This window comes from Cucurbita moschata, unplaced genomic scaffold, assembly GCF_002738365.1.
Source record: "Cucurbita moschata cultivar Rifu unplaced genomic scaffold, Cmos_1.0 Cmo_Scf00012, whole genome shotgun sequence".
Lineage (NCBI taxonomy): Eukaryota > Viridiplantae > Streptophyta > Magnoliopsida > Cucurbitales > Cucurbitaceae > Cucurbita > Cucurbita moschata.
In genome coordinates this window covers 199,268-216,949 of record NW_019268528.1, presented here as the reverse complement: position 1 = coordinate 216,949, position 17,682 = coordinate 199,268, and the positions used below count along the sequence as shown (strand labels likewise).

Here is a 17,682-nt window from a genome sequence, read left to right as displayed (position 1 = left end):
AAAAAAAAAAAAAAAAAAAAAAAAAAAAAAAAAAAAAAAAAAAAAAAAAAAAAAAAAAAAAAAAAAAAAAGAATTAGTAAATCATTTCAGATGCCAAATTGTTGAGCTCGTAACTCTGCAATAATAATTTTGCACCATGGTTTAACAGTGAACTAACCCCAGCAGCTTCAGATTCAACAAAACAGGAAAAACATGGCTCATCACGTGATGGAACTGGAAATGTTGGTATATGGGGAGGTTCACATGCAGATTGTATATGTCTGAAATGATCTTTTATCAGCTCGACCACGCTCTAAAGATGTAGGGTCGCCATTAGATATTTTCAAATGGAAACATTCTCTTGTGATCTCAATACAAAAACTTGTACGCTGATAAAACACACCTGAGTATCAGGAAAGTCTCCAACTGCGATCACAGCCATATTATGCAGATCATACCACTTCCTGTAAAATCTCTTCACAGTCTCAGCAGACACAGTTTTAATTACCTTTTCCAAGCCAATTGGTAATCGCTCGGCATACTGACATCACCCAAGTACAGCATTAGAGACAACATAAAACACATAACATCAAGTTACCAGAAACAGATGAAAATATTATTACTTAGATAATTAGTCCTGAACAAAAAGGTAAAGAAAGGTAAAAAGAAAAATGAATGAATCAATGGAAAATCAAGGAACACTACCTTTGAACCTTCCATTATCAGAGCCCAATGTGCGTCCTGCATCCTTCCTGTAGCATTGCGATTCCCCCTGTATTCTTCCATAACAGCTCCTCTTTCCTTTTCCAAATCATCTTGAGAAACTCGAATCTTTGTAAAAGGCGGTAGTCAGCAAAGAGAAATTCCAATTGGAGAGGAAAAAATGTGAAGGGGATAACCAACCAAGGTACCTCAGAACTGAACTCAGCGAGTATTGATATGGCTTGAGATAACAGTCCTGGCTTATCAACTGGCACGAATAACTCATATACTGTGTGATCAGCAGATGTGGCAGCATTTTGACAAGCTCCAAATTCTGCTCCTATACTTTCAAGAAACTTGACAATATCATGATTTGTATATTTCTTTGTGGCACTGAATGCAAGGTGCTCAACTATATGAGCAACTCCACGCTCATCCTCCTCTTCCAGAACTGACCTGTCAGAAGCCTGATAATTCAGCTTGTTTCACTAGTATGTCTGTGACTAATTTATATACTTTAGTTTGAATGAGAAGAAACATAATCTAATTAAGAATCTGACATGATGATTGTATGGATATGCGAACATATTAATGTTAAAAATAAACCAAGCAAAGATTATTTCTTTTCGTACTTGAAGCATAGGAGTATAAGTTTATGTCATTAGTACACTTCTAATCCAAAGTTTTGACCATTACCGTCTCTAATTCATCTGGGTTTTTAGCCATTAATCAAGCTTCAACTGTGTTCCACCATTATCACTTTGTTCTTTGCAGAAGTAAGAGATCGGTTTGGCACATATACCTTGAGTGCCAGTATAATAACTAGCTCTGGTGGGCACTTTAGGAAGTGTTCGCCTTTAGTTTTATTTGGCCTAATAGTTTAAAGAACTCAATCTTCCAGCTTCTGTATGAGCAGAGAGATTATTTGGGTTTGCAGAATCTATGCTGTTTTTTAAAGATGCGGATTCCTAAATCATTGACGCTCTCTCAAGGAAGGTATCTGCAGAATTTATGTTTCCCGATGATTATCAACGAAATTTTGTTCTTATGAAAAGAAAAAGATATCAATGGACTAACAGGAGTACTCCAAGGCAAGCAAGTTATTCAATAAGTTGACAACGAAGCATCGATTATATGAAAAACCATTAATCTTTTGCAAATGTTGATTGATAAAAAATTAGTAAAATCAAATCCATATTCTCTACCGAAAGACATCGCACGCAACATTTCATTCTCATAAACTGATCGACATTTGATTTAGAACTTTAACGGTGGCTTGAATTCCGTAATCCCTAGGTATAATTCAATTTGATATCACACTAATCCTTCCAAGTGTCGTAACTTTGGGAGGATCCGATACCGAAAGTAGAGTAGGAAGAAATTACCCGGCCTTGACAGCAAGCGCAAGAGCCGCTCTCATTCTCGGCTTCGAATTGCATCGAACATAATAACACAATCCATTGTCGAGCTTGCCATATTCGACACCATACGGCTTCTCGGCCAGGACGGCATCCAAATCGACGCTCACCAATTTGAGGGACCTGAATCGATGTTTCTTCGGTATCTGTGAAGTCTCCGCAGGAAGCAAATCCATGTCTGCGTATGTCCCTCAAGTCCCAAATTCTGGGCGGAGGAGAACAACAGCAACAACAACAACGAAGAGGGAGGAAACTTTAGGCCGTAGAGAAAAGAGGAAGAAGCATGTGGAAGCTTTGTAGTCGGGTTTCGACGGGGGCCCAATTCTATATATACATATATATATATATATATATGTTAGATTTTACTCAATTTGGAGATCAGCGGGTCAAAGTCAATGGAGAGCTCGCACTGTATCAACGACAGAAATGGCAATGGAAACATTCTTGATTCTCACAATCATTTCACTTGCGGCAATTGTTTGAATAAGACACTTTTCTTCAAGTAAAATATTGTGGAGAAAAGAGATTAAACGATCAAGACATTAAAAAAATTTAGATCTTAGATATCAAGACATTAAAAAAAATTATTGGATCGAAGTTAGATTATAATAAATATAAAATACAACAATTAAACCATATATTATTTTCATAAATATTAAAGCTATCAGTTTTAGCGAATGTTCATTTCCAGTTAATCAGAGGGACTGATTCTTGTGAAAAGAGAGTTCCTTCTAGGACGGTTTCGAAATGCTTCGGATTTGATCCGAAGATACCTTCTGTGCAATTAACTTGATTTCTTTCACTCTATCATCTACTAACTTCTTGAGCTGTTCCTCTTGATTAGCTCGTGATTCGTCCATCTCGACGCCAGTTGCATTATTTGTTGATCTGAACATCACGAACGACATCTCTTGATCATAATCGGTAGGAACATCAACCACTTGCTTCCCTTCTGCGTCTGTGGTTTCACCTATCAAATCATCTCGCATTCGACTTGAAACTGCAAGAATAAAATCCTCCATGTGCTTGTCGTGTTCGATACCTAGATAGATTAGTATCTCCCAACAGTGTGAGAACTGTTCCTTTGTAATTTTCAAACTTTTCCTAACAGCTTCGATAGCCTCAGGTGACGGTAAAAGTGGAGGGATGGAGATCTTCTTTGATAGCTTTCCGAGTTTAAATTGCGCAACGGCAGAACTGAAAGCCTCTTCGATGGGGCTGAATCCCTGCAGACGTTTAACATCGATGCAAGTTCGCAACTGCTGTAGCTTACTTATAGGCTCTTCAATGGTGAAGTCGTAAACGTTTTCCGATATTGCAACGTTATTCAGAACCTCCAAAAGAAAACGTCCAAACCCCTTACTCTGGTAAGGCGGGAGTATAAGTATCTGAACAAATGCAAGGCATCAGTAAATGGATGTGCAAGGACAATGACAACAAATGAAGGCATAAAAACCACAATTCCTTCACTAAACTCAGCTCCAGAAAGTACTAAACCTGACTCAGACGCAAACGAGAACTATCGGGATAGTGATAGAAACGATAAAGGGCAGCAAATCCACGCAGTCGAGGATGAGTTTGACCATTGTTCTTTTGAGAAAGAACATACAATTCCCATCTTGGATCAGTGACATCGATCGGGCTGCTGCCTAAATAAATCATACACAAAAAACCCTATACTTACTCGGTCTCTGAAACATTAAAACAAAATTCCAATGACAAAATTAAATGAGATATCAAAAACAAAGGATGAAATACCATCAATAAGAAGAAGAGCAAGAGGTACCAAACGACTGTAGAGGTTTCTTCCAGCCATCTTGTCCATAGGCAATCGGATCACCTGGATCAGAAGGTAATCAGACAAACCATGAAACTTGGCATTCATCTGGACACTAAATAGCATTGAACTTTGAAGTTATATAAAGAAGGATGCATGGGATAGGTCCCAGATTACTACAACGTTATAGAATGGCATAACGACACATAAACGTTATAGTTTTTTCACAAACAAGATCCAAATTAACGAACTGCCAAAAATCTATGAGGAAAAAAGCTCGTAAAATTACAGAGAAATAAGAATCTGAGAATGAAAAAGGCATACACAACATGAAGCAGCACCACAAAAACATCTAAGAGACAAGTTTTCACTATAACAGAGTGACATAGAACTCAAACAGGAAAAGCACCTCCAAATCGGAATTAGCTGCTTGGAAATGAAACTTAGCCTCGTTAAATTGCCAGTTGGAGGAAGCTTTAGGATGTAATACTTCTCCATCAGCAACAAGGGATCTGCAATATAGTTAACAATGGGAACAATACATTATCGATAAGATATGAACCAAAATGACAAGACGAGAACAGCAGAGTACAATGTTGAGGTTTAAAAAAGGCACACGGAAGACTCTACAAAAACGACGTAACAGATAATGAGAATTACCCAATAAAATTGGCATCCTTTGAAAATGTTTGAAGGAAGTCATCTTTGTTGTCCACAAGGGTCTCAGCAAATATATTCTGTTAAAAAGCAGTGTTTAATTATCAGAAGAATCCTCAAGTACCAGTAAATGAATGGATTCTAAATCATGTACTTCAAGATGCTCACCTGAAGTGCAGACTTCAGATCAGTAATGCCCTTACCACCCTATAACAAGCATCAAAAACATTTACACTCCTAAATGCCCAAAAATAGAAGAACAGGAAGAACTAATGCATTCAGAGAGGAACAAGAAAAAAGAGTGAGAGAGGGTAACTAATCGAATCAGATTAACCTGAAGGGTCATGCAAACATTTAAGCACTTACATCAGATGTGCTCTCGAAAACAATGCCAGCGTAGGCATGAAATGAGACAATGCTGAACCATACAGTGATCTGCAATAAACATAGAATTTCAGAATACAGCCAGCGCATGCTATATCCATTTTAGATAAATATATCATTCCACATACGCTACAAGCTCAAAGATTTACTCTAAACTACGGATCCAAGCGTTTACCTTCAAACCTTGGTAACCATAAATCTTTCCATCCTCATCTTCAAAGAAGCTGTTCAAGTCAACTGGGTCAATGCAAAGACTGTCTGTACTTCCCACTTCCTCTTTCGTAGAAACTGCAATCATTTTGTAGTTGAATTAAGTAATCATTTTCTTGCAACACCAAGCATTGGATTTCAAACCAAACCAATTCATGCACGTACTTCGTCTCTAAACAGAGAGTGCAGCAATAATTTTGAATTTATAACCCAACTCAGTACACGTCTCTTATAGCTTAATTTAACCGAACCACATGAACTCCAAAACATACACGGAGTTAAAAAGCTATTTCAAACGAAGCACAGGCAAATTCAAACAAAATTACACTTAAATCAAACTGCGCAGAAAGGGAAATAGGCGTACCCAGATAGATTTTGATGCAATCTTTCGCGGGAATACCAGTATCTGCGCGATAGCCAGAGATACAAAGAGAAAAGGGAACATGTTCCAGTGAGCTACCAAGGGAGGGAGAAGCTGAAAATTAACGAAATGAAGGGAAGAAATTGAGTGAAATGAGAAGAAGAGAGAATGAGAAGAGAAGTTACCGATTTGGGAGAAGGCGACGCGACGTTTTTTCTTAGTGTCGGGGCGTGGATCAGCAGAGGGTTGCTGCTTCTGACCCATCTTGGATTAGGGTTTACTGAGCGGGAATAATGAAGACGAGGCGCGGGAAATTCGTCCGGACAAACCGAAATATCAGAGCTACATTACACATTAGAAGGAACACTGCACCATTCGGGTCGACCCATCGGGTTCACGGATCTCATACGGGTCATTCGTTTTCCCCTAATATTATTTTTACTTTTGGAATATGAAATTATATGGCTAATCGCTATTTGCATCGTTTTAAAATTTTCAATCTATCTAAATTTTTTATTTTATGTATCTAAAGAATTCCTTACAAAATCAATATTTTAGAAAACTAAATAATTTTTATATAACCCTTGTGGAAATAATTATACTGTAAAATTAATTGTAACAAGCTATTCATCAACCCTAATAGATTTTAATATGAAGAGCTTTTAATTCATTGAACTATTGATTTGATTTCTAAATGATTAAAAAGGAATTTTAAGACCAAGAACAGACAATGCATAGTAGCTCTAAAGCTAAAATTTAGTATAATCTCTTGAAGGAACAAAAATCCAAATGGCAGGATGGCTCAGATATAAACCAAAATAGTCAAAAATCCTAATTTTTCAAGTAGGGTACATAAAAAGTATAATGAAAAGCCCTGCAAATGGGTCGCTTTAGAACATGGGAAACAGGGTAAAAAACAGGGTAAAAAACAGGGGGGCTCGAATGGAAGAAAAGAAAATCCTTATAAACCATTGTTGTTTCACTTCCTACCGCGGCTCCTAACAGCTTGCCTGTTCCTCTTCTTCACACCTGACTTGCCAATTTTGAGGCTCCTGTGAACTGCACTTAGCTTTGCAAGGGCAGCCTTCTTCAAGTCCGGTCGGTAGTAATTGTCAGCCACCTGAAAATCAACAAGTACACTCCAAATTACTTTTGATATAAACAAAACAATACACAGATGTAGTACAACAGAACAAATTAATGCTCACAAGCCAAGCGTAACAAAAAGATTTCATTGAAGATGCCACTACGAAAGTGGCCGCTTCTTACATGTTAGCAGCTCATCATCGCAGTAACAGTTTTAACTTTCTGGTGTAGAGAATAATATCAGCTCAAGCTTAAATAATGCTACATGAGGAAGTTATCAGAGATCCAATCAAGCAAAGCACAATAAAAGCTCCAAGTTGTTTACATCCAAGAGTAAATTAATGCTCAGAAGCCAAGCGTAACAAAAGAATTGCATTGAAGATGCCACTACGAAAGTGACCGCTTCTTACATGTTAGCAGCTCATCATCACACAGTTAATATTAGCTTTAGTATGATATTATGCTAAGGGGAAGATACGGGAAATAACATGAAAAAAAAGTTGGGGAATATAATCAGAGACCCAATCAGGCAAAGCAAAGCTAATACAAAAGATCGAAATTGTTTTCATCCTAGAGGAGAGTTTATGCTCAGAAGCCAAGCGTAACAAAAAGATTGCACTGAAGATGCCACTACAAAAGTGACCCCTTCTTACATGTTAGCAGCTCATCATAGCAGTAAGAGTTAACTTTTGTCCGCCCCTAGGGTTTACATATTAGCAAGTTGGATATTATGCTACATGAGGAAGTTATTATAAATTACATGAATATAAGTGTTGAGGAACATAACCAGAGATCCAAACAAACAAAGCAAATTTAAGAGATTGAAGTTGCTTTCATCTATAAGAGGAGAATTGTCGCTCAGAAGCCAAGCGTAACAAAAAGATTGCATCGAAGATGCCACTACGAAAGTGACCCTTCTTACATGTTAGCAGCTCATCATAGCAGCAACAGTTAAAAGTTGTTCAATAACTTGTAAGGCAAATTTATGTGGTTCAAAGTTGTTTTCAACTAAAAGAACAATTGTTGCTCAGAAGCCAAGCGTAACAAAAAGATTGCATCGAAGATGCCACTACGAAAGTGACCCTTCTTACATGTTAACAGCTCATCATTGCAGCATGAGTAACAGTTAATATGTGTGCCCACCCTTAGTTGTTCCTTTAAATTTCTGTTGAAGTATAATGTTAACAGAAGTTTGATATTATGCTACACGAGGAAGTAACAGGAAAATGAAATGAAGCCATGCACTACAAAAAGATTTCATCGAAGATGCCACTATAAAGGTGACCTCCAAACATGTAAGAGGTCATCATCGCATTAACAGTTTTACGGTTGCCCACAAGTACAACACCGTCAAATTTTGGGTCGTTCAGTTTTCTCATAAAAGTGATGGAAAGGGAGTACCTAAACAATAATATTCGACCTAAATTGTTTAACATGATTTAGTTTAACATGGTTGCAAATGGACAATTATGCTCAGAAGCCAAGCGTAACAAATAGATTTCATCAAAGATGCCACTACGAAAGTGGCCCTTCTTACATGTTAGCTTTTCATCACTGCAACAATGCACATTCAGTTTCACATTCAAATCAATCACGAAATCCAAGAAAACTATAAATAGAAAAGATTCATTGACTGCTCATTGAAGACACGGGCAGGTAAGATCTTATACAAAAAGATTCAACGGGAAATCTATATACAATATGTAACTGACAAAAGACCGGTATGAGCTGACTTGGGAATCACAAATTTCATCACAATGGACATGAATGAAAATTGAAGGAGAGGCAAGTTACCTGATTAGTCACAGCCTTGGCCATACTTGAAAATTCCTTCCTCATAACAGATTTGTTGAGCAAACTCGCGGGTTTATTCTGCTTCTTTCTCTTTGTCGTCGCAAGCAATACAGACAAATCTTTGCCTCCTGGCTGAATAGTCACCGTCTTCTTGTTGGCCAACCCTGAAAGAGCACCCAAAGAAAGTTCCATAAACAAATTAGTATTAAACCCAACACATTAGAACAAAACCCAAAATGCCAATCGTCTCTGAGGTAAAACTGGTTAAAGGGGTCAACGAGATGAAGACAGATCATGAATGTAGAGGAAAAAATATCTTCCTCATATTTAAACGATGGTACTAAAGAAGTAAAAATGGAAACAGATGACTGATTAGAATCTTACCGGAATGCTTGTAGGAGTTGAGGTTGTAGAGGTTGTTAGGCTCTTTGCTGAATTGAACACCAGCACTGCCTCTGCCAAACTCTTTTACGAGGAAACAACTGTTCTTCTTAACGATTTCCCAGACTAACTGACCCGGAACGTTCGCCATCTACATAAGATTTAAAATGATAACAATAATAAGTATCGGAACAACTAATCCGATGAACAAGAAACAAATATATTCCGAAGATTGCTAACGGAGATCGGCTACAGATGTAAGTATGCCAGTTGAAATGAGACATACACAATTGAAATCAGAAAAATGGATCAAAATCTGATTGAAGACGATGAAAACAAAAGAGAAAATAAGATCAAGAAGAACGAACGGACCTGCGCTGCAACAAGTGGTAGAGAGATGCAGAAACAGAAGAGAGTTCGCTGGTTCCGTCTGCCGCTTCTTGAGCCCTAACTGGTCCTTATATTGTGAAAAACTTCGCTGAAAAACCCTAAAATTTTTCAATATATATTATATTTATTTATTTATCTTTTATTTAACTAATTTCTTACCAAATACGGGCGTTTGGTCTAGTGGTATGATTCTCGCTTTGGGTGCGAGAGGTCCCGAGTTCGATTCTCGGAACGCCCCTTTTTTTATTCCTTTGTTTCAACTCTATAACAATTTTTATTAAAATTATCTTATCATCAATATTTTATAAATGTAATAAAAATGTATAAAAACTATTATTGGACTAGTTAAAAAAAAATACAATAAATATGAAATACTTCGTCATGGAGATCAATATAAAGTAAGCTAGTTGTGTTTTTTAAAATTACGAATAGGTTATTTACCCATCCTCTAAATGTTATACTTCACAAATAAAATCAAAATACCATATAGATGTCCGACTACCAATCAATTCAATTATTTAAACGAAAAAATAAAGAGTAATAACAAAATAATCCATTAATTTTTTATACAATATAAACTTTATGCTTATTTTTTCTTTTATGAAATTAATTAAACAACCACAAAACTATCATATAGATATAAATATAAATATAATTTAAGTCAGAGAGATTAAAATGGGAATAGTCAACTATATTCAATCTCGGTGGGGAATTCGAAGTTTAAGATTAGATCGTGTTATATTATATAACTTTTTTACAATTCCTTACAAAAAAAGAAAAAAACCTTCGGTGAAAAAAAACGAGCATTAAAATGGAAAGACCAACACCTAGGTGCATATAAGGCTGCAACCATACAACAAATAAGACCAAAAAATATTAAACTGTGATTGTTCAACTTCAAACGAAAAGGCAACAACAGAAGATAACTTGCAACAGTCTGCCCACACATTGGGTGACTCCTTAAAAATGGAGTATTTGACACACAATAAGGAGGGAAACCAAAACCTAACAGCTATTGATTATTGAGGAAGCATCAAACATGAAATAATTTGGCCTATTGGAATCTTCTTTCACTATGCTAAAAACATCCTTAAAGTGCAGATGGTCCAAATAACAGTTAAAGGGGACAAAAAAATGAGGATCAAATCCTCTGTTTGAGATTTCTTAATCCAATAGAATATTATTTAAAAGAATGAATCAGTGGTGTGAAGCTATCCACCTTGTTTTGGGGGAGTATGGGCAATAATTGATGGCATGAATTGTGGGCGGGGATGATGGAGCGAGTTGAGTTACCAAAGTGGCTATCAGAGCTCAAACTTTCCGCTACTAAACTGGCTGAACATGATGGCTATATCCATGCCATTTACCATTGTAGGAATAGCTATGGAATAAGGGCACTGCTGTGAGAAACCAGCCATCCCAGATTTCTGCAATTTCGTAATACAATCCTTGAACTTTATGTGACATTTAATATTGGTTAAACCTGAAAAACCCATGTGATATCTGTTATTGGTCTTGAAACAAAACATATTCAACAGAGTGACTCTCAAGTTCCAACTCTTAAAATTCCACCCAAAATCATAATTGAACAAAAAGAAAACATGGTACAACAATATTGCAAAAATGAACCAATATATGTATATATATATGTAAATTGCTTGGTCTCCTGTAATCTAGTGCTACAAAGTTTGAAATGTGTAGTATCTCAGATAAATAAAAGACATCTAAGATCTAAGATCTAAGATCTAAGATATAGACTTTAGCAACACCAAACATTGGTGACTGTCTAGTGTCTCCTCTTTGTTTTAATATGCCGATTGGCCATGCCTTAATATCTCCAATTTTGTATCTAATTTTGTTTTTCAATGGCCAGGAGGCCAATAGCTTTACTGATCCGTAATAAACAGAAGTCTACTATGTGCATAATATAAATAACTGTCTATTCGTAGGCATTTACTGATGTAATCCACTCAATGATCACTACAAGGGAGGCAAAAGTGTTCAACGTCCTTACTGCCATGCATTTGAAAAGGGAGTTAACATGTGACAGTTTGTCATCCTACTCCGAAGTTAACGACACGAAGGATTAGACTTAAAAGTTGTGAACACAATAGACTATTCAACCATTCTTTGTCTTCTGTCAAAAAAATCTAATAACAACCAAAAGTGTTTATTATACCGCATAAGCATTTTGAGGATGGTAATCAGCCTCTACACGCTGGCAGTATAAGGAAGCACCCTAACCTTGAGGTATCAAGAATCTGATGAAGCTTCTCACAGGTAAGCATATGACAGAGGAAATGGCAGTACATCATCCATAAGAAAATTCAACTGGGAGGACTCGGGTTTAGAAAAACAACTCATTAACCTCTCTAACATTATTAATGTGGCCAACCCAGCAGCTCACAAGTCGGGACTAAACTATAGGACAACAGTTTCCTCGAATGGAAGTAGCTATTCTCCGTGGTTAGGTTTAGTTAGGATCCATTGATGATGTATGTTGGTAGGGAGAAACTGGTGGCTTGGAGTTTGATGACATTTAGCATTGGTTGTTAAGAATTTAGAAGCCAAAGGTGTTAAGACTTAACTCATTGGTTGTTAAGAGCTTGATACGATGTATCTTTGCTAATACTGCTTTAGTATACAGTCGTACCGTAAGTTAATATTGTTTCAGAGAGTCCTATAAATAGGATTACTTCTCCAACCACTAATGTTGAACAGCGGAGTACTTTTATGATCACATTCTCTTCTCTCTCTTTCTAACTCTTGTAATGGTATCATAATCACCTTCTTGACTTAGCCATGTTGAAAGAGTCTTTGGATGCCAAACAAACAGATGGTGAGCCCTAGAACGGGGAGGCTCCATGGCACTTTATTTGGTGGAAGATTGTAGAAAGTGTGACCAAAGGTTCACATTGACTACGGAAGGGGGAAGATCATGGGAAAATGAAGAAAACCATTTCCATTGGTATGAGACTTATATCCAAAGTGGACATTATCATACTATCGAGGAGTCATGTGAATGGTTTGACCCGCTGAGTTCAGTCAAGATGCGAGGATTGTCGCCCTTTTTAAATTAAATTTGAGGCCGAGGATGAAGTATTCAACGGGAATTTATTTGAGAACGGAAATGATTTAAGGGGCATGAAAACAAGGGGTAGCCTCATTGAGAAAGATCTTGTTGGGAAAGCAAATTTCGATTCTTCTATTCTCAAAGGGTAGAAATCGTAGTCGAATATTTGAATCTCATACGTATCTTTTTCCAAGCATGCAGCAGAGAATATACCAATAATGCCCGAAAAAAGAGTTCATTGAACAACAGGATGCCCAGATTTCACCCCATTGGTCTCACAACAACTTAAAACTAAAACAGGAATATAGATCGATGGGAAATTTTTCTATGCAAGTATAATGATGAGGAATCGCAAACAGTGCGAAGTATAGAAAGGAAACAATAAGGCATGTAGTTATAGATTGGCAATAACCTTTATATTCAACACATTCGTCATGATCTTTGCAACAAGCATCAAGCTCATCGCAAGGCTTTTCACCAGCACAACCCGTCCATCCTACTCCGCAGAACTTACCGTACCGAATCCCTACAGCTAATTTTCAGATAAACAAACAAAATAAATATTTGATGAGAAATTAAAATTCAAAAAATAATAACAACAGATGACGAATTTCATATAAAAACACAGAATATACTCACTATTGCATTTCTCTGAAGCACAAGTTCTACTGCATTGAACCTATCATCCAACGAAAATTTGACGTTAACATCCAAATCGTTGAATAGAAGCCAAACAAATTGAATTTCACATCAAGAAACAAACGAAGGAGACTGAAGAACCAAATGTACGAATCTAAGATCCAAATTCTCCAGCATCAGTTCTTAAAATAACAAAAGGAGCAGATTATTACCTGACTGGAACACTCGGAGACGACGGTGAGTAGAACGAGGAGAAGGAAAATCGCCGATGCGACTTGTTTGCGAAGGGAAATGCTGGTATTGCAGACCATCTTCAGTCGCCTTCTTCAGACCACAAACAGATTCCTTTGGCGGAGCTTTTCTGTACCGCGTCTCTCCCGTCCGATTGGCTCTGCGATATGAACTCTTCGTTGAATTGGTCCACATGTATATATCCTCCCCACTTTATATAACCAATCACTATTTTAATGCTTAAGAGGGAAGTAACATTATTATTCTTTTATTTATGATTATTATTATTTTGTAATTTTGACCACTAATTAATTATTTATTATTTTATAGTTAGATTTCATTTTAACCTTCAAAATTTTAATTTCTCAATAAAAAATTTTAAATTTTTATTTATATTAAGTCCGACAATATACTCAATAAATTTATATCTAAATTTACAAACCTATTAAATATAATATATAATATAAAAAATTTGGTTCTTATTTCATTTTAATTTGTGTACTATCAAACGTTCATATTTGGTTTTTTAGTACAAATACATTCAACATGTCAAAATAGAAATGTCGCGGTTTTCGGTTTTCACAATGACGTATATGATACATCATAATTCCTTATTTTCCACTTCTCTCTCGGAGCTCTTTCCAACTATCTTATTTAATTTTAGATAATTTTAGAAATTGAAAAATGTTACATTATTTAATTGATAGAACATGAAATAAAAAATAACTCATCAAACTCAAATTACATTATTTAAACCATCGATAGAGGCGGACTCATGTATATGAAATGTGGTCGAATTTTTAAGAACCAAATTAAAATAACACAAAAAGTTATGTAACCAAAAATTTGGGTAAATGGAAGACAAAAAATGATCGACTCGTGTATACGAATGGTCGAATCTTTAAGAACCAAATTAAAATAACACAAAAAGTTATGTAACCAAAAATTTGGGTAAATGGAAGACAAAAAATGATCGACTCGTGTATACGAAATGTGGTCGAATCTTTAAGAACCAAATTAAAATAACACAAAAAGTTATGGAACCAAAAATTTGGGTAAATGGAAGACAAAAAATGATATCACATATTGGATTAGAACATACCTCAAGATTGTTGTTCAAACGACAACTACCTGCAGATCATCTGGTAAAAAGCTCCACATTAAATGCTGAGAAGTTCAAATTAGATTTCCAGTTGAGAATTAAGAACTGGATTACCAAGAAGATGCATCAATGAAAAACAACTCTAGGATCCATTATGGTCCCTCGGAATTCATGGATTATTATTATTAATCTCTATCACAGTTGCTCACAGAATCCTGAATTAATAGGAAAAAAAATTGTATGCGGAGTACCCGCGGGAAAGAAAAGGGAATATCCCTTCCACAAACTACTGAGGACGATGATCTCAGACATAATAACCTGTGATTGTAAAGCCCCTTCCTACGATCTCACCGGCGCAAAACCATGCAAAGCACTCCAGCCCAAACAAGGCAGCAATGCCGGCGTCTTCAACTTTCAGCTCCTGCCTGTTCTTCCATAAGTTCTTCACATAATCAAGTTCTTTCCAGAATGATTCATAGCGACCTGGGATGCTGCATAATCAATGTAATGTGAAAAGTTAAGTAAAGCAATGGAGCTCATCTTGCTACGTACCACGTATAAAGAAGTCAGTACATCGGCGAACCTGATTCTTAGGAAGTACCATGTTTAGGATCTTAGGTTTACGTTTTAATGGTCCAATGGTACTGCTGATAATTAACTAACTTAAGATAAAGTGAAATCAGTGCAGTAATACAGCTGTAAGAGTTCTGATATTGTATTTGTTTGTATTAAAAGGCTAAAAGGATTGTGTAGACTAACACATGAGGGACTGTAAATAACAAAGACATTACGATAGAACTTATCGAGTGAGAGCGAGAGTGAGTATAATATAGAATTTCATCAACAGACGGTAGGTACATCTATGCTCCCATTTTCAAATATGGTGCTACAGGTAATAGGGGGTTCATAACCAAATCGGTCAAATGAGTATACTATTCCATGAATTGAAATAAATGAATGAACTTAAACGCTCTTGAGTGGTTGTGAATGTTCCAAAGTGGTTTGATTAGAATCATTAATAGGAAAAATGTTGACAGAATCGAGAAATGGATGAACGAGCAAATGAAAACACAAACTAAACAGTCACCCCTGTTGGATGCAAGTGTAAGATACCAAAGCTAAGCTACCAGGCACAATCCTAGAAGCATGATGGATCGGGGAAAACATGTAAGTAATATCAATGGAAATTATTCGAGAACCACATTGGGAAAATGCAAAGATAATAAGGGAATTGAAGGTAATGACCTAGCAAGCCGAGTATACAACAATTGGTTTGAAAGCAAGCTGCATTTTTCCACAGTAGCTGGCTCTTGGATGTATTGCTTGTTCTGCTCCAACAACTGCTTATAATAGGAAGACCCGTGCTTGAAAGCAAATTGAGAAGCTTGACAGGCCTTGGATTGCAACTGATGCAACTTGGACGCCATCAATTCAAAATAAAGCTTAAAAAACTGTAGCAAAAATTCTCAATCAATGTGGGAAACAAGAACTTAATCATCAGACTCTACGAAATATCAAAGGAACATCGAGAGTAAAGAAAGCCTAGTAATCATGCATTCAATAACACTTTTGATATTCTTAACGTTTCTAAAATGACTTATTTATAAGAAAACATGAGGTTTCATCTCAAAACCAATTGACAACGAGAAGAGTAATCAATGTATCTCCGTGTTTCCAATTGGATCCTCGACTTTCTTAGTCAAAAGCAAAAGTAAATAGAGATCTGGAAACCCACGGCAGTGTTAATAATTTTTCTTCATCGAACGCAAATCGACGTCTAGCTGGTGAAGAGAATCTAAATGGAGGAATTGGAATTTTCCTACCGACACACACTGTCGGCAAGAAAGATCCGGAGAAACCAGTCCGCCGTCAATAGTGCCCCAAATCACAGAAATTTTCCCTCTAAACTTAAGCAATAGAAAATTTTAGTCAAATCAATTTTCAAAGTAACAAATCGCTCAACCATTCATCTTTTCAATTACTCTGATAAAAGACTAAAACCCTAATCAATTTCCAATATCCAATACTCGAAACAACAATCCAAACATCCACACAAAACGAGAATTCACTATTATACAAACAAAACGAAATACTTATACCACAGAGTAGATAAATAGATCATGAAGAAACAAGAGAAAAACACACGACACAGTAAAAGGCAAAAAAACAGGGTTCAAACAAGACACGGAGGACGAAACTTGCAAATCAAAAAACATGAAGAGAATGTAAAAGGCGTTCACCTTCGAGAAATAGCAAAAGAGATAGAAATGGCTGCCGTTCTCTCGTCGCTGGTTGTGGAACGCCGAGTTCTGCGACTGTGCGGAAGAGAAACAAAATAAAGCTTGGGATTTTGAGAATTTCAATGGACAACGAGTGACGAAGCGTAGACTTCTTCCACACTTTGAGGGCTCTCTTCGCAAAAGCCCAATTCTCCAAACCGAACCCTGGGCCTGTTTTTTTACCTCGGCCCAAATCAAAATTGATATAATATTTGATCTTTTTTAAAAAAGAAAGAAAATAGGGTGCCACGTGGCTGCACGGTACAACTTTCGGGGTCGAAACACATGGAAACGACGTGTCGTCCCACTCCCATGCCCTTTTCCTCGACAATCATGACGACATAACCAACCAAAGGCTTCACACTTTCTTCACACTGGAAGGGCAATAAGGAAGTTTCTCTCGGTGAAGAAATTGGGAGAGAAATTCAATGGGTTTAAGCAATAACATCACAGCAATTGTGAACTTCTTGGCACTTCTCTGCTCCATCCCCATAATCGGCGCCGGAATTTGGCTAGCTTCAAAGCCTGATTACGAATGCATCCATTTTTTCCGGTGGCCGGTGGTTCTCCTCGGCGTCTTAATCCTCCTCGTCTCTTTAGCTGGCTTCATCGGCGCCTACTGGAACAGACAAGGCCTCTTGGCCTTTTACCTCTTCTGTATGGCTCTTCTAATCGGCCTCTTGCTCGTCCTCCTCGTCTTCACCTTCGTCGTCGCTCGCCCCGACGGTAGCTACACCGTCATTGGCCGAGGATTCAAGGAGTATCGGCTCGACGGATTCTCGTCCTGGCTCAAAAATCATCTCACTAATTCTAGAAATTGGCCGAAGATAAGGACGTGTTTGCCGGAATCTGATGTGTGTTCTAAGCTTAATCAGCGATACTTCGCCGCCGATCAGTTTTTCGCGGCGGACATCTCGCCGCTTCAGGTCAGTTCCTTGATTCCGAATTAAAATATATATAATTTTTCTCTTTGATTTCTATTTAATCTATGAATTTTGGTTAATTTGTGCATGGACAAATTTATTTTATTGAAATTAATGATTTTATGAATTTTATTAAAAATTAATAATAATTGCATTACGTATCAATTTTAGAATTTAATTTAATAAAATAGAATGTGATGATTTTTTTTTGTTAAAAAATATTATAAATTTTCCTTTAAATAATCAGCTTCTAAAGTTTTGTAAGTTGTTGTTTTTTTTTTTTTTTTTTTTTTTTT

The 17,682-nt window shown here is 36.7% G+C and overlaps 6 protein-coding genes and 7 non-coding genes across 14 annotated transcripts in view; 2 read left to right on the top strand and 11 right to left on the bottom strand.

Moving 5' to 3' along the window:
* Positions 1 to 2,408, bottom strand: part of LOC111450570 (zinc protease PQQL-like) — a 9,629-nt gene extending 7,221 nt beyond the window's left edge. Inside the window, exons 1-5 of the mRNA XM_023090765.1 lie at positions 2,067 to 2,408; positions 891 to 1,137; positions 685 to 810; positions 383 to 520; positions 158 to 292 (exon numbers count right to left, since the gene is read on the bottom strand). Of these exons, the coding sequence (XP_022946533.1) occupies positions 158 to 292; positions 383 to 520; positions 685 to 810; positions 891 to 1,137; positions 2,067 to 2,275 (855 nt within the window). The 5' untranslated portion in view covers positions 2,276 to 2,408. The remainder of the gene's footprint in view (positions 1 to 157; positions 293 to 382; positions 521 to 684; positions 811 to 890; positions 1,138 to 2,066) is intronic.
* A 402-nt stretch (positions 2,409 to 2,810) lies between these two features.
* LOC111450834 (histone acetyltransferase type B catalytic subunit-like) lies at positions 2,811 to 5,833 on the bottom strand. Of its 2 annotated transcripts, XM_023091128.1 has the most exons (11): positions 5,674 to 5,833; positions 5,492 to 5,533; positions 5,093 to 5,205; positions 4,900 to 4,968; positions 4,702 to 4,740; positions 4,537 to 4,613; positions 4,286 to 4,388; positions 3,858 to 3,939; positions 3,597 to 3,748; positions 2,926 to 3,487; positions 2,811 to 2,892 (listed from the first exon to the last, which is right to left on the bottom strand). In XM_023091128.1, the coding sequence occupies exons 1-11, from the start codon at positions 5,750 to 5,752 to the stop codon at positions 2,831 to 2,833; spliced, it is 1,380 nt and encodes a 459-aa protein (XP_022946896.1). In that variant the 5' UTR covers positions 5,753 to 5,833; the 3' UTR covers positions 2,811 to 2,830. The 2 variants fall into 2 exon arrangements, with proteins under 2 accessions (XP_022946896.1, XP_022946895.1); XM_023091127.1 differs by having other exon boundaries at positions 2,811 to 3,487.
* A 386-nt stretch (positions 5,834 to 6,219) lies between these two features.
* Positions 6,220 to 9,215, bottom strand: LOC111450772 (60S ribosomal protein L28-2-like). The gene is made up of 4 exons (XM_023091061.1): positions 9,122 to 9,215; positions 8,753 to 8,900; positions 8,369 to 8,532; positions 6,220 to 6,608 (listed from the first exon to the last, which is right to left on the bottom strand). The coding sequence occupies exons 2-4, from the start codon at positions 8,898 to 8,900 to the stop codon at positions 6,468 to 6,470; spliced, it is 453 nt and encodes a 150-aa protein (XP_022946829.1). The 5' UTR covers positions 9,122 to 9,215; the 3' UTR covers positions 6,220 to 6,467.
* LOC111450866 lies at positions 6,688 to 6,781 on the bottom strand. The gene has a single exon (XR_002711887.1). It is a non-coding gene; the product is annotated as a small nucleolar RNA R24 (small nucleolar RNA).
* On the bottom strand, positions 6,915 to 7,008 carry LOC111450867. The gene has a single exon (XR_002711888.1). It is a non-coding gene; the product is annotated as a small nucleolar RNA R24 (small nucleolar RNA).
* On the bottom strand, positions 7,158 to 7,251 carry LOC111450882. The gene has a single exon (XR_002711904.1). It is a non-coding gene; the product is annotated as a small nucleolar RNA R24 (small nucleolar RNA).
* LOC111450863 lies at positions 7,428 to 7,520 on the bottom strand. Its single transcript, XR_002711885.1, has one exon. It is a non-coding gene; the product is annotated as a small nucleolar RNA R24 (small nucleolar RNA).
* LOC111450865 lies at positions 7,597 to 7,689 on the bottom strand. Its single transcript, XR_002711886.1, has one exon. It is a non-coding gene; the product is annotated as a small nucleolar RNA R24 (small nucleolar RNA).
* LOC111450881 lies at positions 8,043 to 8,135 on the bottom strand. Its single transcript, XR_002711903.1, has one exon. It is a non-coding gene; the product is annotated as a small nucleolar RNA R24 (small nucleolar RNA).
* Positions 9,216 to 9,305: 90 nt separating the features above from the next.
* On the top strand, positions 9,306 to 9,377 carry TRNAP-UGG. The gene has a single exon. It is a non-coding gene; the product is annotated as a tRNA-Pro (tRNA).
* Positions 9,378 to 10,025: 648 nt separating this feature from the next.
* On the bottom strand, positions 10,026 to 13,286 carry LOC111450518 (probable phospholipase A2 homolog 1). Its single transcript, XM_023090700.1, has 4 exons — positions 13,064 to 13,286; positions 12,852 to 12,891; positions 12,625 to 12,744; positions 10,026 to 10,622 (listed from the first exon to the last, which is right to left on the bottom strand). Exons 1-4 carry the CDS (start codon positions 13,160 to 13,162, stop codon positions 10,444 to 10,446), a joined length of 438 nt encoding a protein of 145 aa, XP_022946468.1. The 5' UTR covers positions 13,163 to 13,286; the 3' UTR covers positions 10,026 to 10,443.
* Positions 13,287 to 14,247: 961 nt separating this feature from the next.
* On the bottom strand, positions 14,248 to 16,565 carry LOC111450519. Its single transcript, XM_023090701.1, has 3 exons — positions 16,425 to 16,565; positions 15,430 to 15,635; positions 14,248 to 14,675 (listed from the first exon to the last, which is right to left on the bottom strand). Exons 2-3 carry the CDS (start codon positions 15,609 to 15,611, stop codon positions 14,489 to 14,491), a joined length of 369 nt encoding a protein of 122 aa, XP_022946469.1. The 5' UTR covers positions 15,612 to 15,635; positions 16,425 to 16,565; the 3' UTR covers positions 14,248 to 14,488.
* Positions 16,566 to 16,673: 108 nt separating this feature from the next.
* Positions 16,674 to 17,682, top strand: part of LOC111450517 (tetraspanin-2-like) — a 3,141-nt gene continuing 2,132 nt past the window's right edge. The window contains exon 1 of the mRNA XM_023090698.1: positions 16,674 to 17,389. Coding sequence (XP_022946466.1) covers positions 16,892 to 17,389 — 498 coding nt within the window. The 5' untranslated portion in view covers positions 16,674 to 16,891. The remainder of the gene's footprint in view (positions 17,390 to 17,682) is intronic.

Coding starts and splice junctions, on each gene's coding strand:
- LOC111450834 (XM_023091127.1), bottom strand. CDS start 5,752: ATGGGTCAGAAGCAGCAACCCTCTGCTGATCCACGCCCCGACACTAAG. Junction 4,389..4,536: donor AAGGATGCCAATTTTATTGG/GTAATTCTCATT, acceptor ACTATATTGCAG/ATCCCTTGTTGCTGATGGAG. Junction 3,488..3,596: donor CTCGTTTGCGTCTGAGTCAG/GTTTAGTACTTT, acceptor GCATTTGTTCAG/ATACTTATACTCCCGCCTTA.
- LOC111450772 (XM_023091061.1), bottom strand. CDS start 8,900: ATGGCGAACGTTCCGGGTCAGTTAGTCTGGGAAATCGTTAAGAAGAAC. Junction 8,533..8,752: donor CAACTCCTACAAGCATTCCG/GTAAGATTCTAA, acceptor GTGCTCTTTCAG/GGTTGGCCAACAAGAAGACG. Junction 6,609..8,368: donor CCAAGGCTGTGACTAATCAG/GTAACTTGCCTC, acceptor GTTGATTTTCAG/GTGGCTGACAATTACTACCG.
- LOC111450518 (XM_023090700.1), bottom strand. CDS start 13,162: ATGGTCTGCAATACCAGCATTTCCCTTCGCAAACAAGTCGCATCGGCG. Junction 12,892..13,063: donor TCTCCGAGTGTTCCAGTCAG/GTAATAATCTGC, acceptor GTTGGATGATAG/GTTCAATGCAGTAGAACTTG. Junction 12,745..12,851: donor TGCTTCAGAGAAATGCAATA/GTGAGTATATTC, acceptor TCTGAAAATTAG/CTGTAGGGATTCGGTACGGT.
- LOC111450519 (XM_023090701.1), bottom strand. CDS start 15,611: ATGGCGTCCAAGTTGCATCAGTTGCAATCCAAGGCCTGTCAAGCTTCT. Junction 14,676..15,429: donor TTGTATACTCGGCTTGCTAG/GTCATTACCTTC, acceptor TTGATTATGCAG/CATCCCAGGTCGCTATGAAT.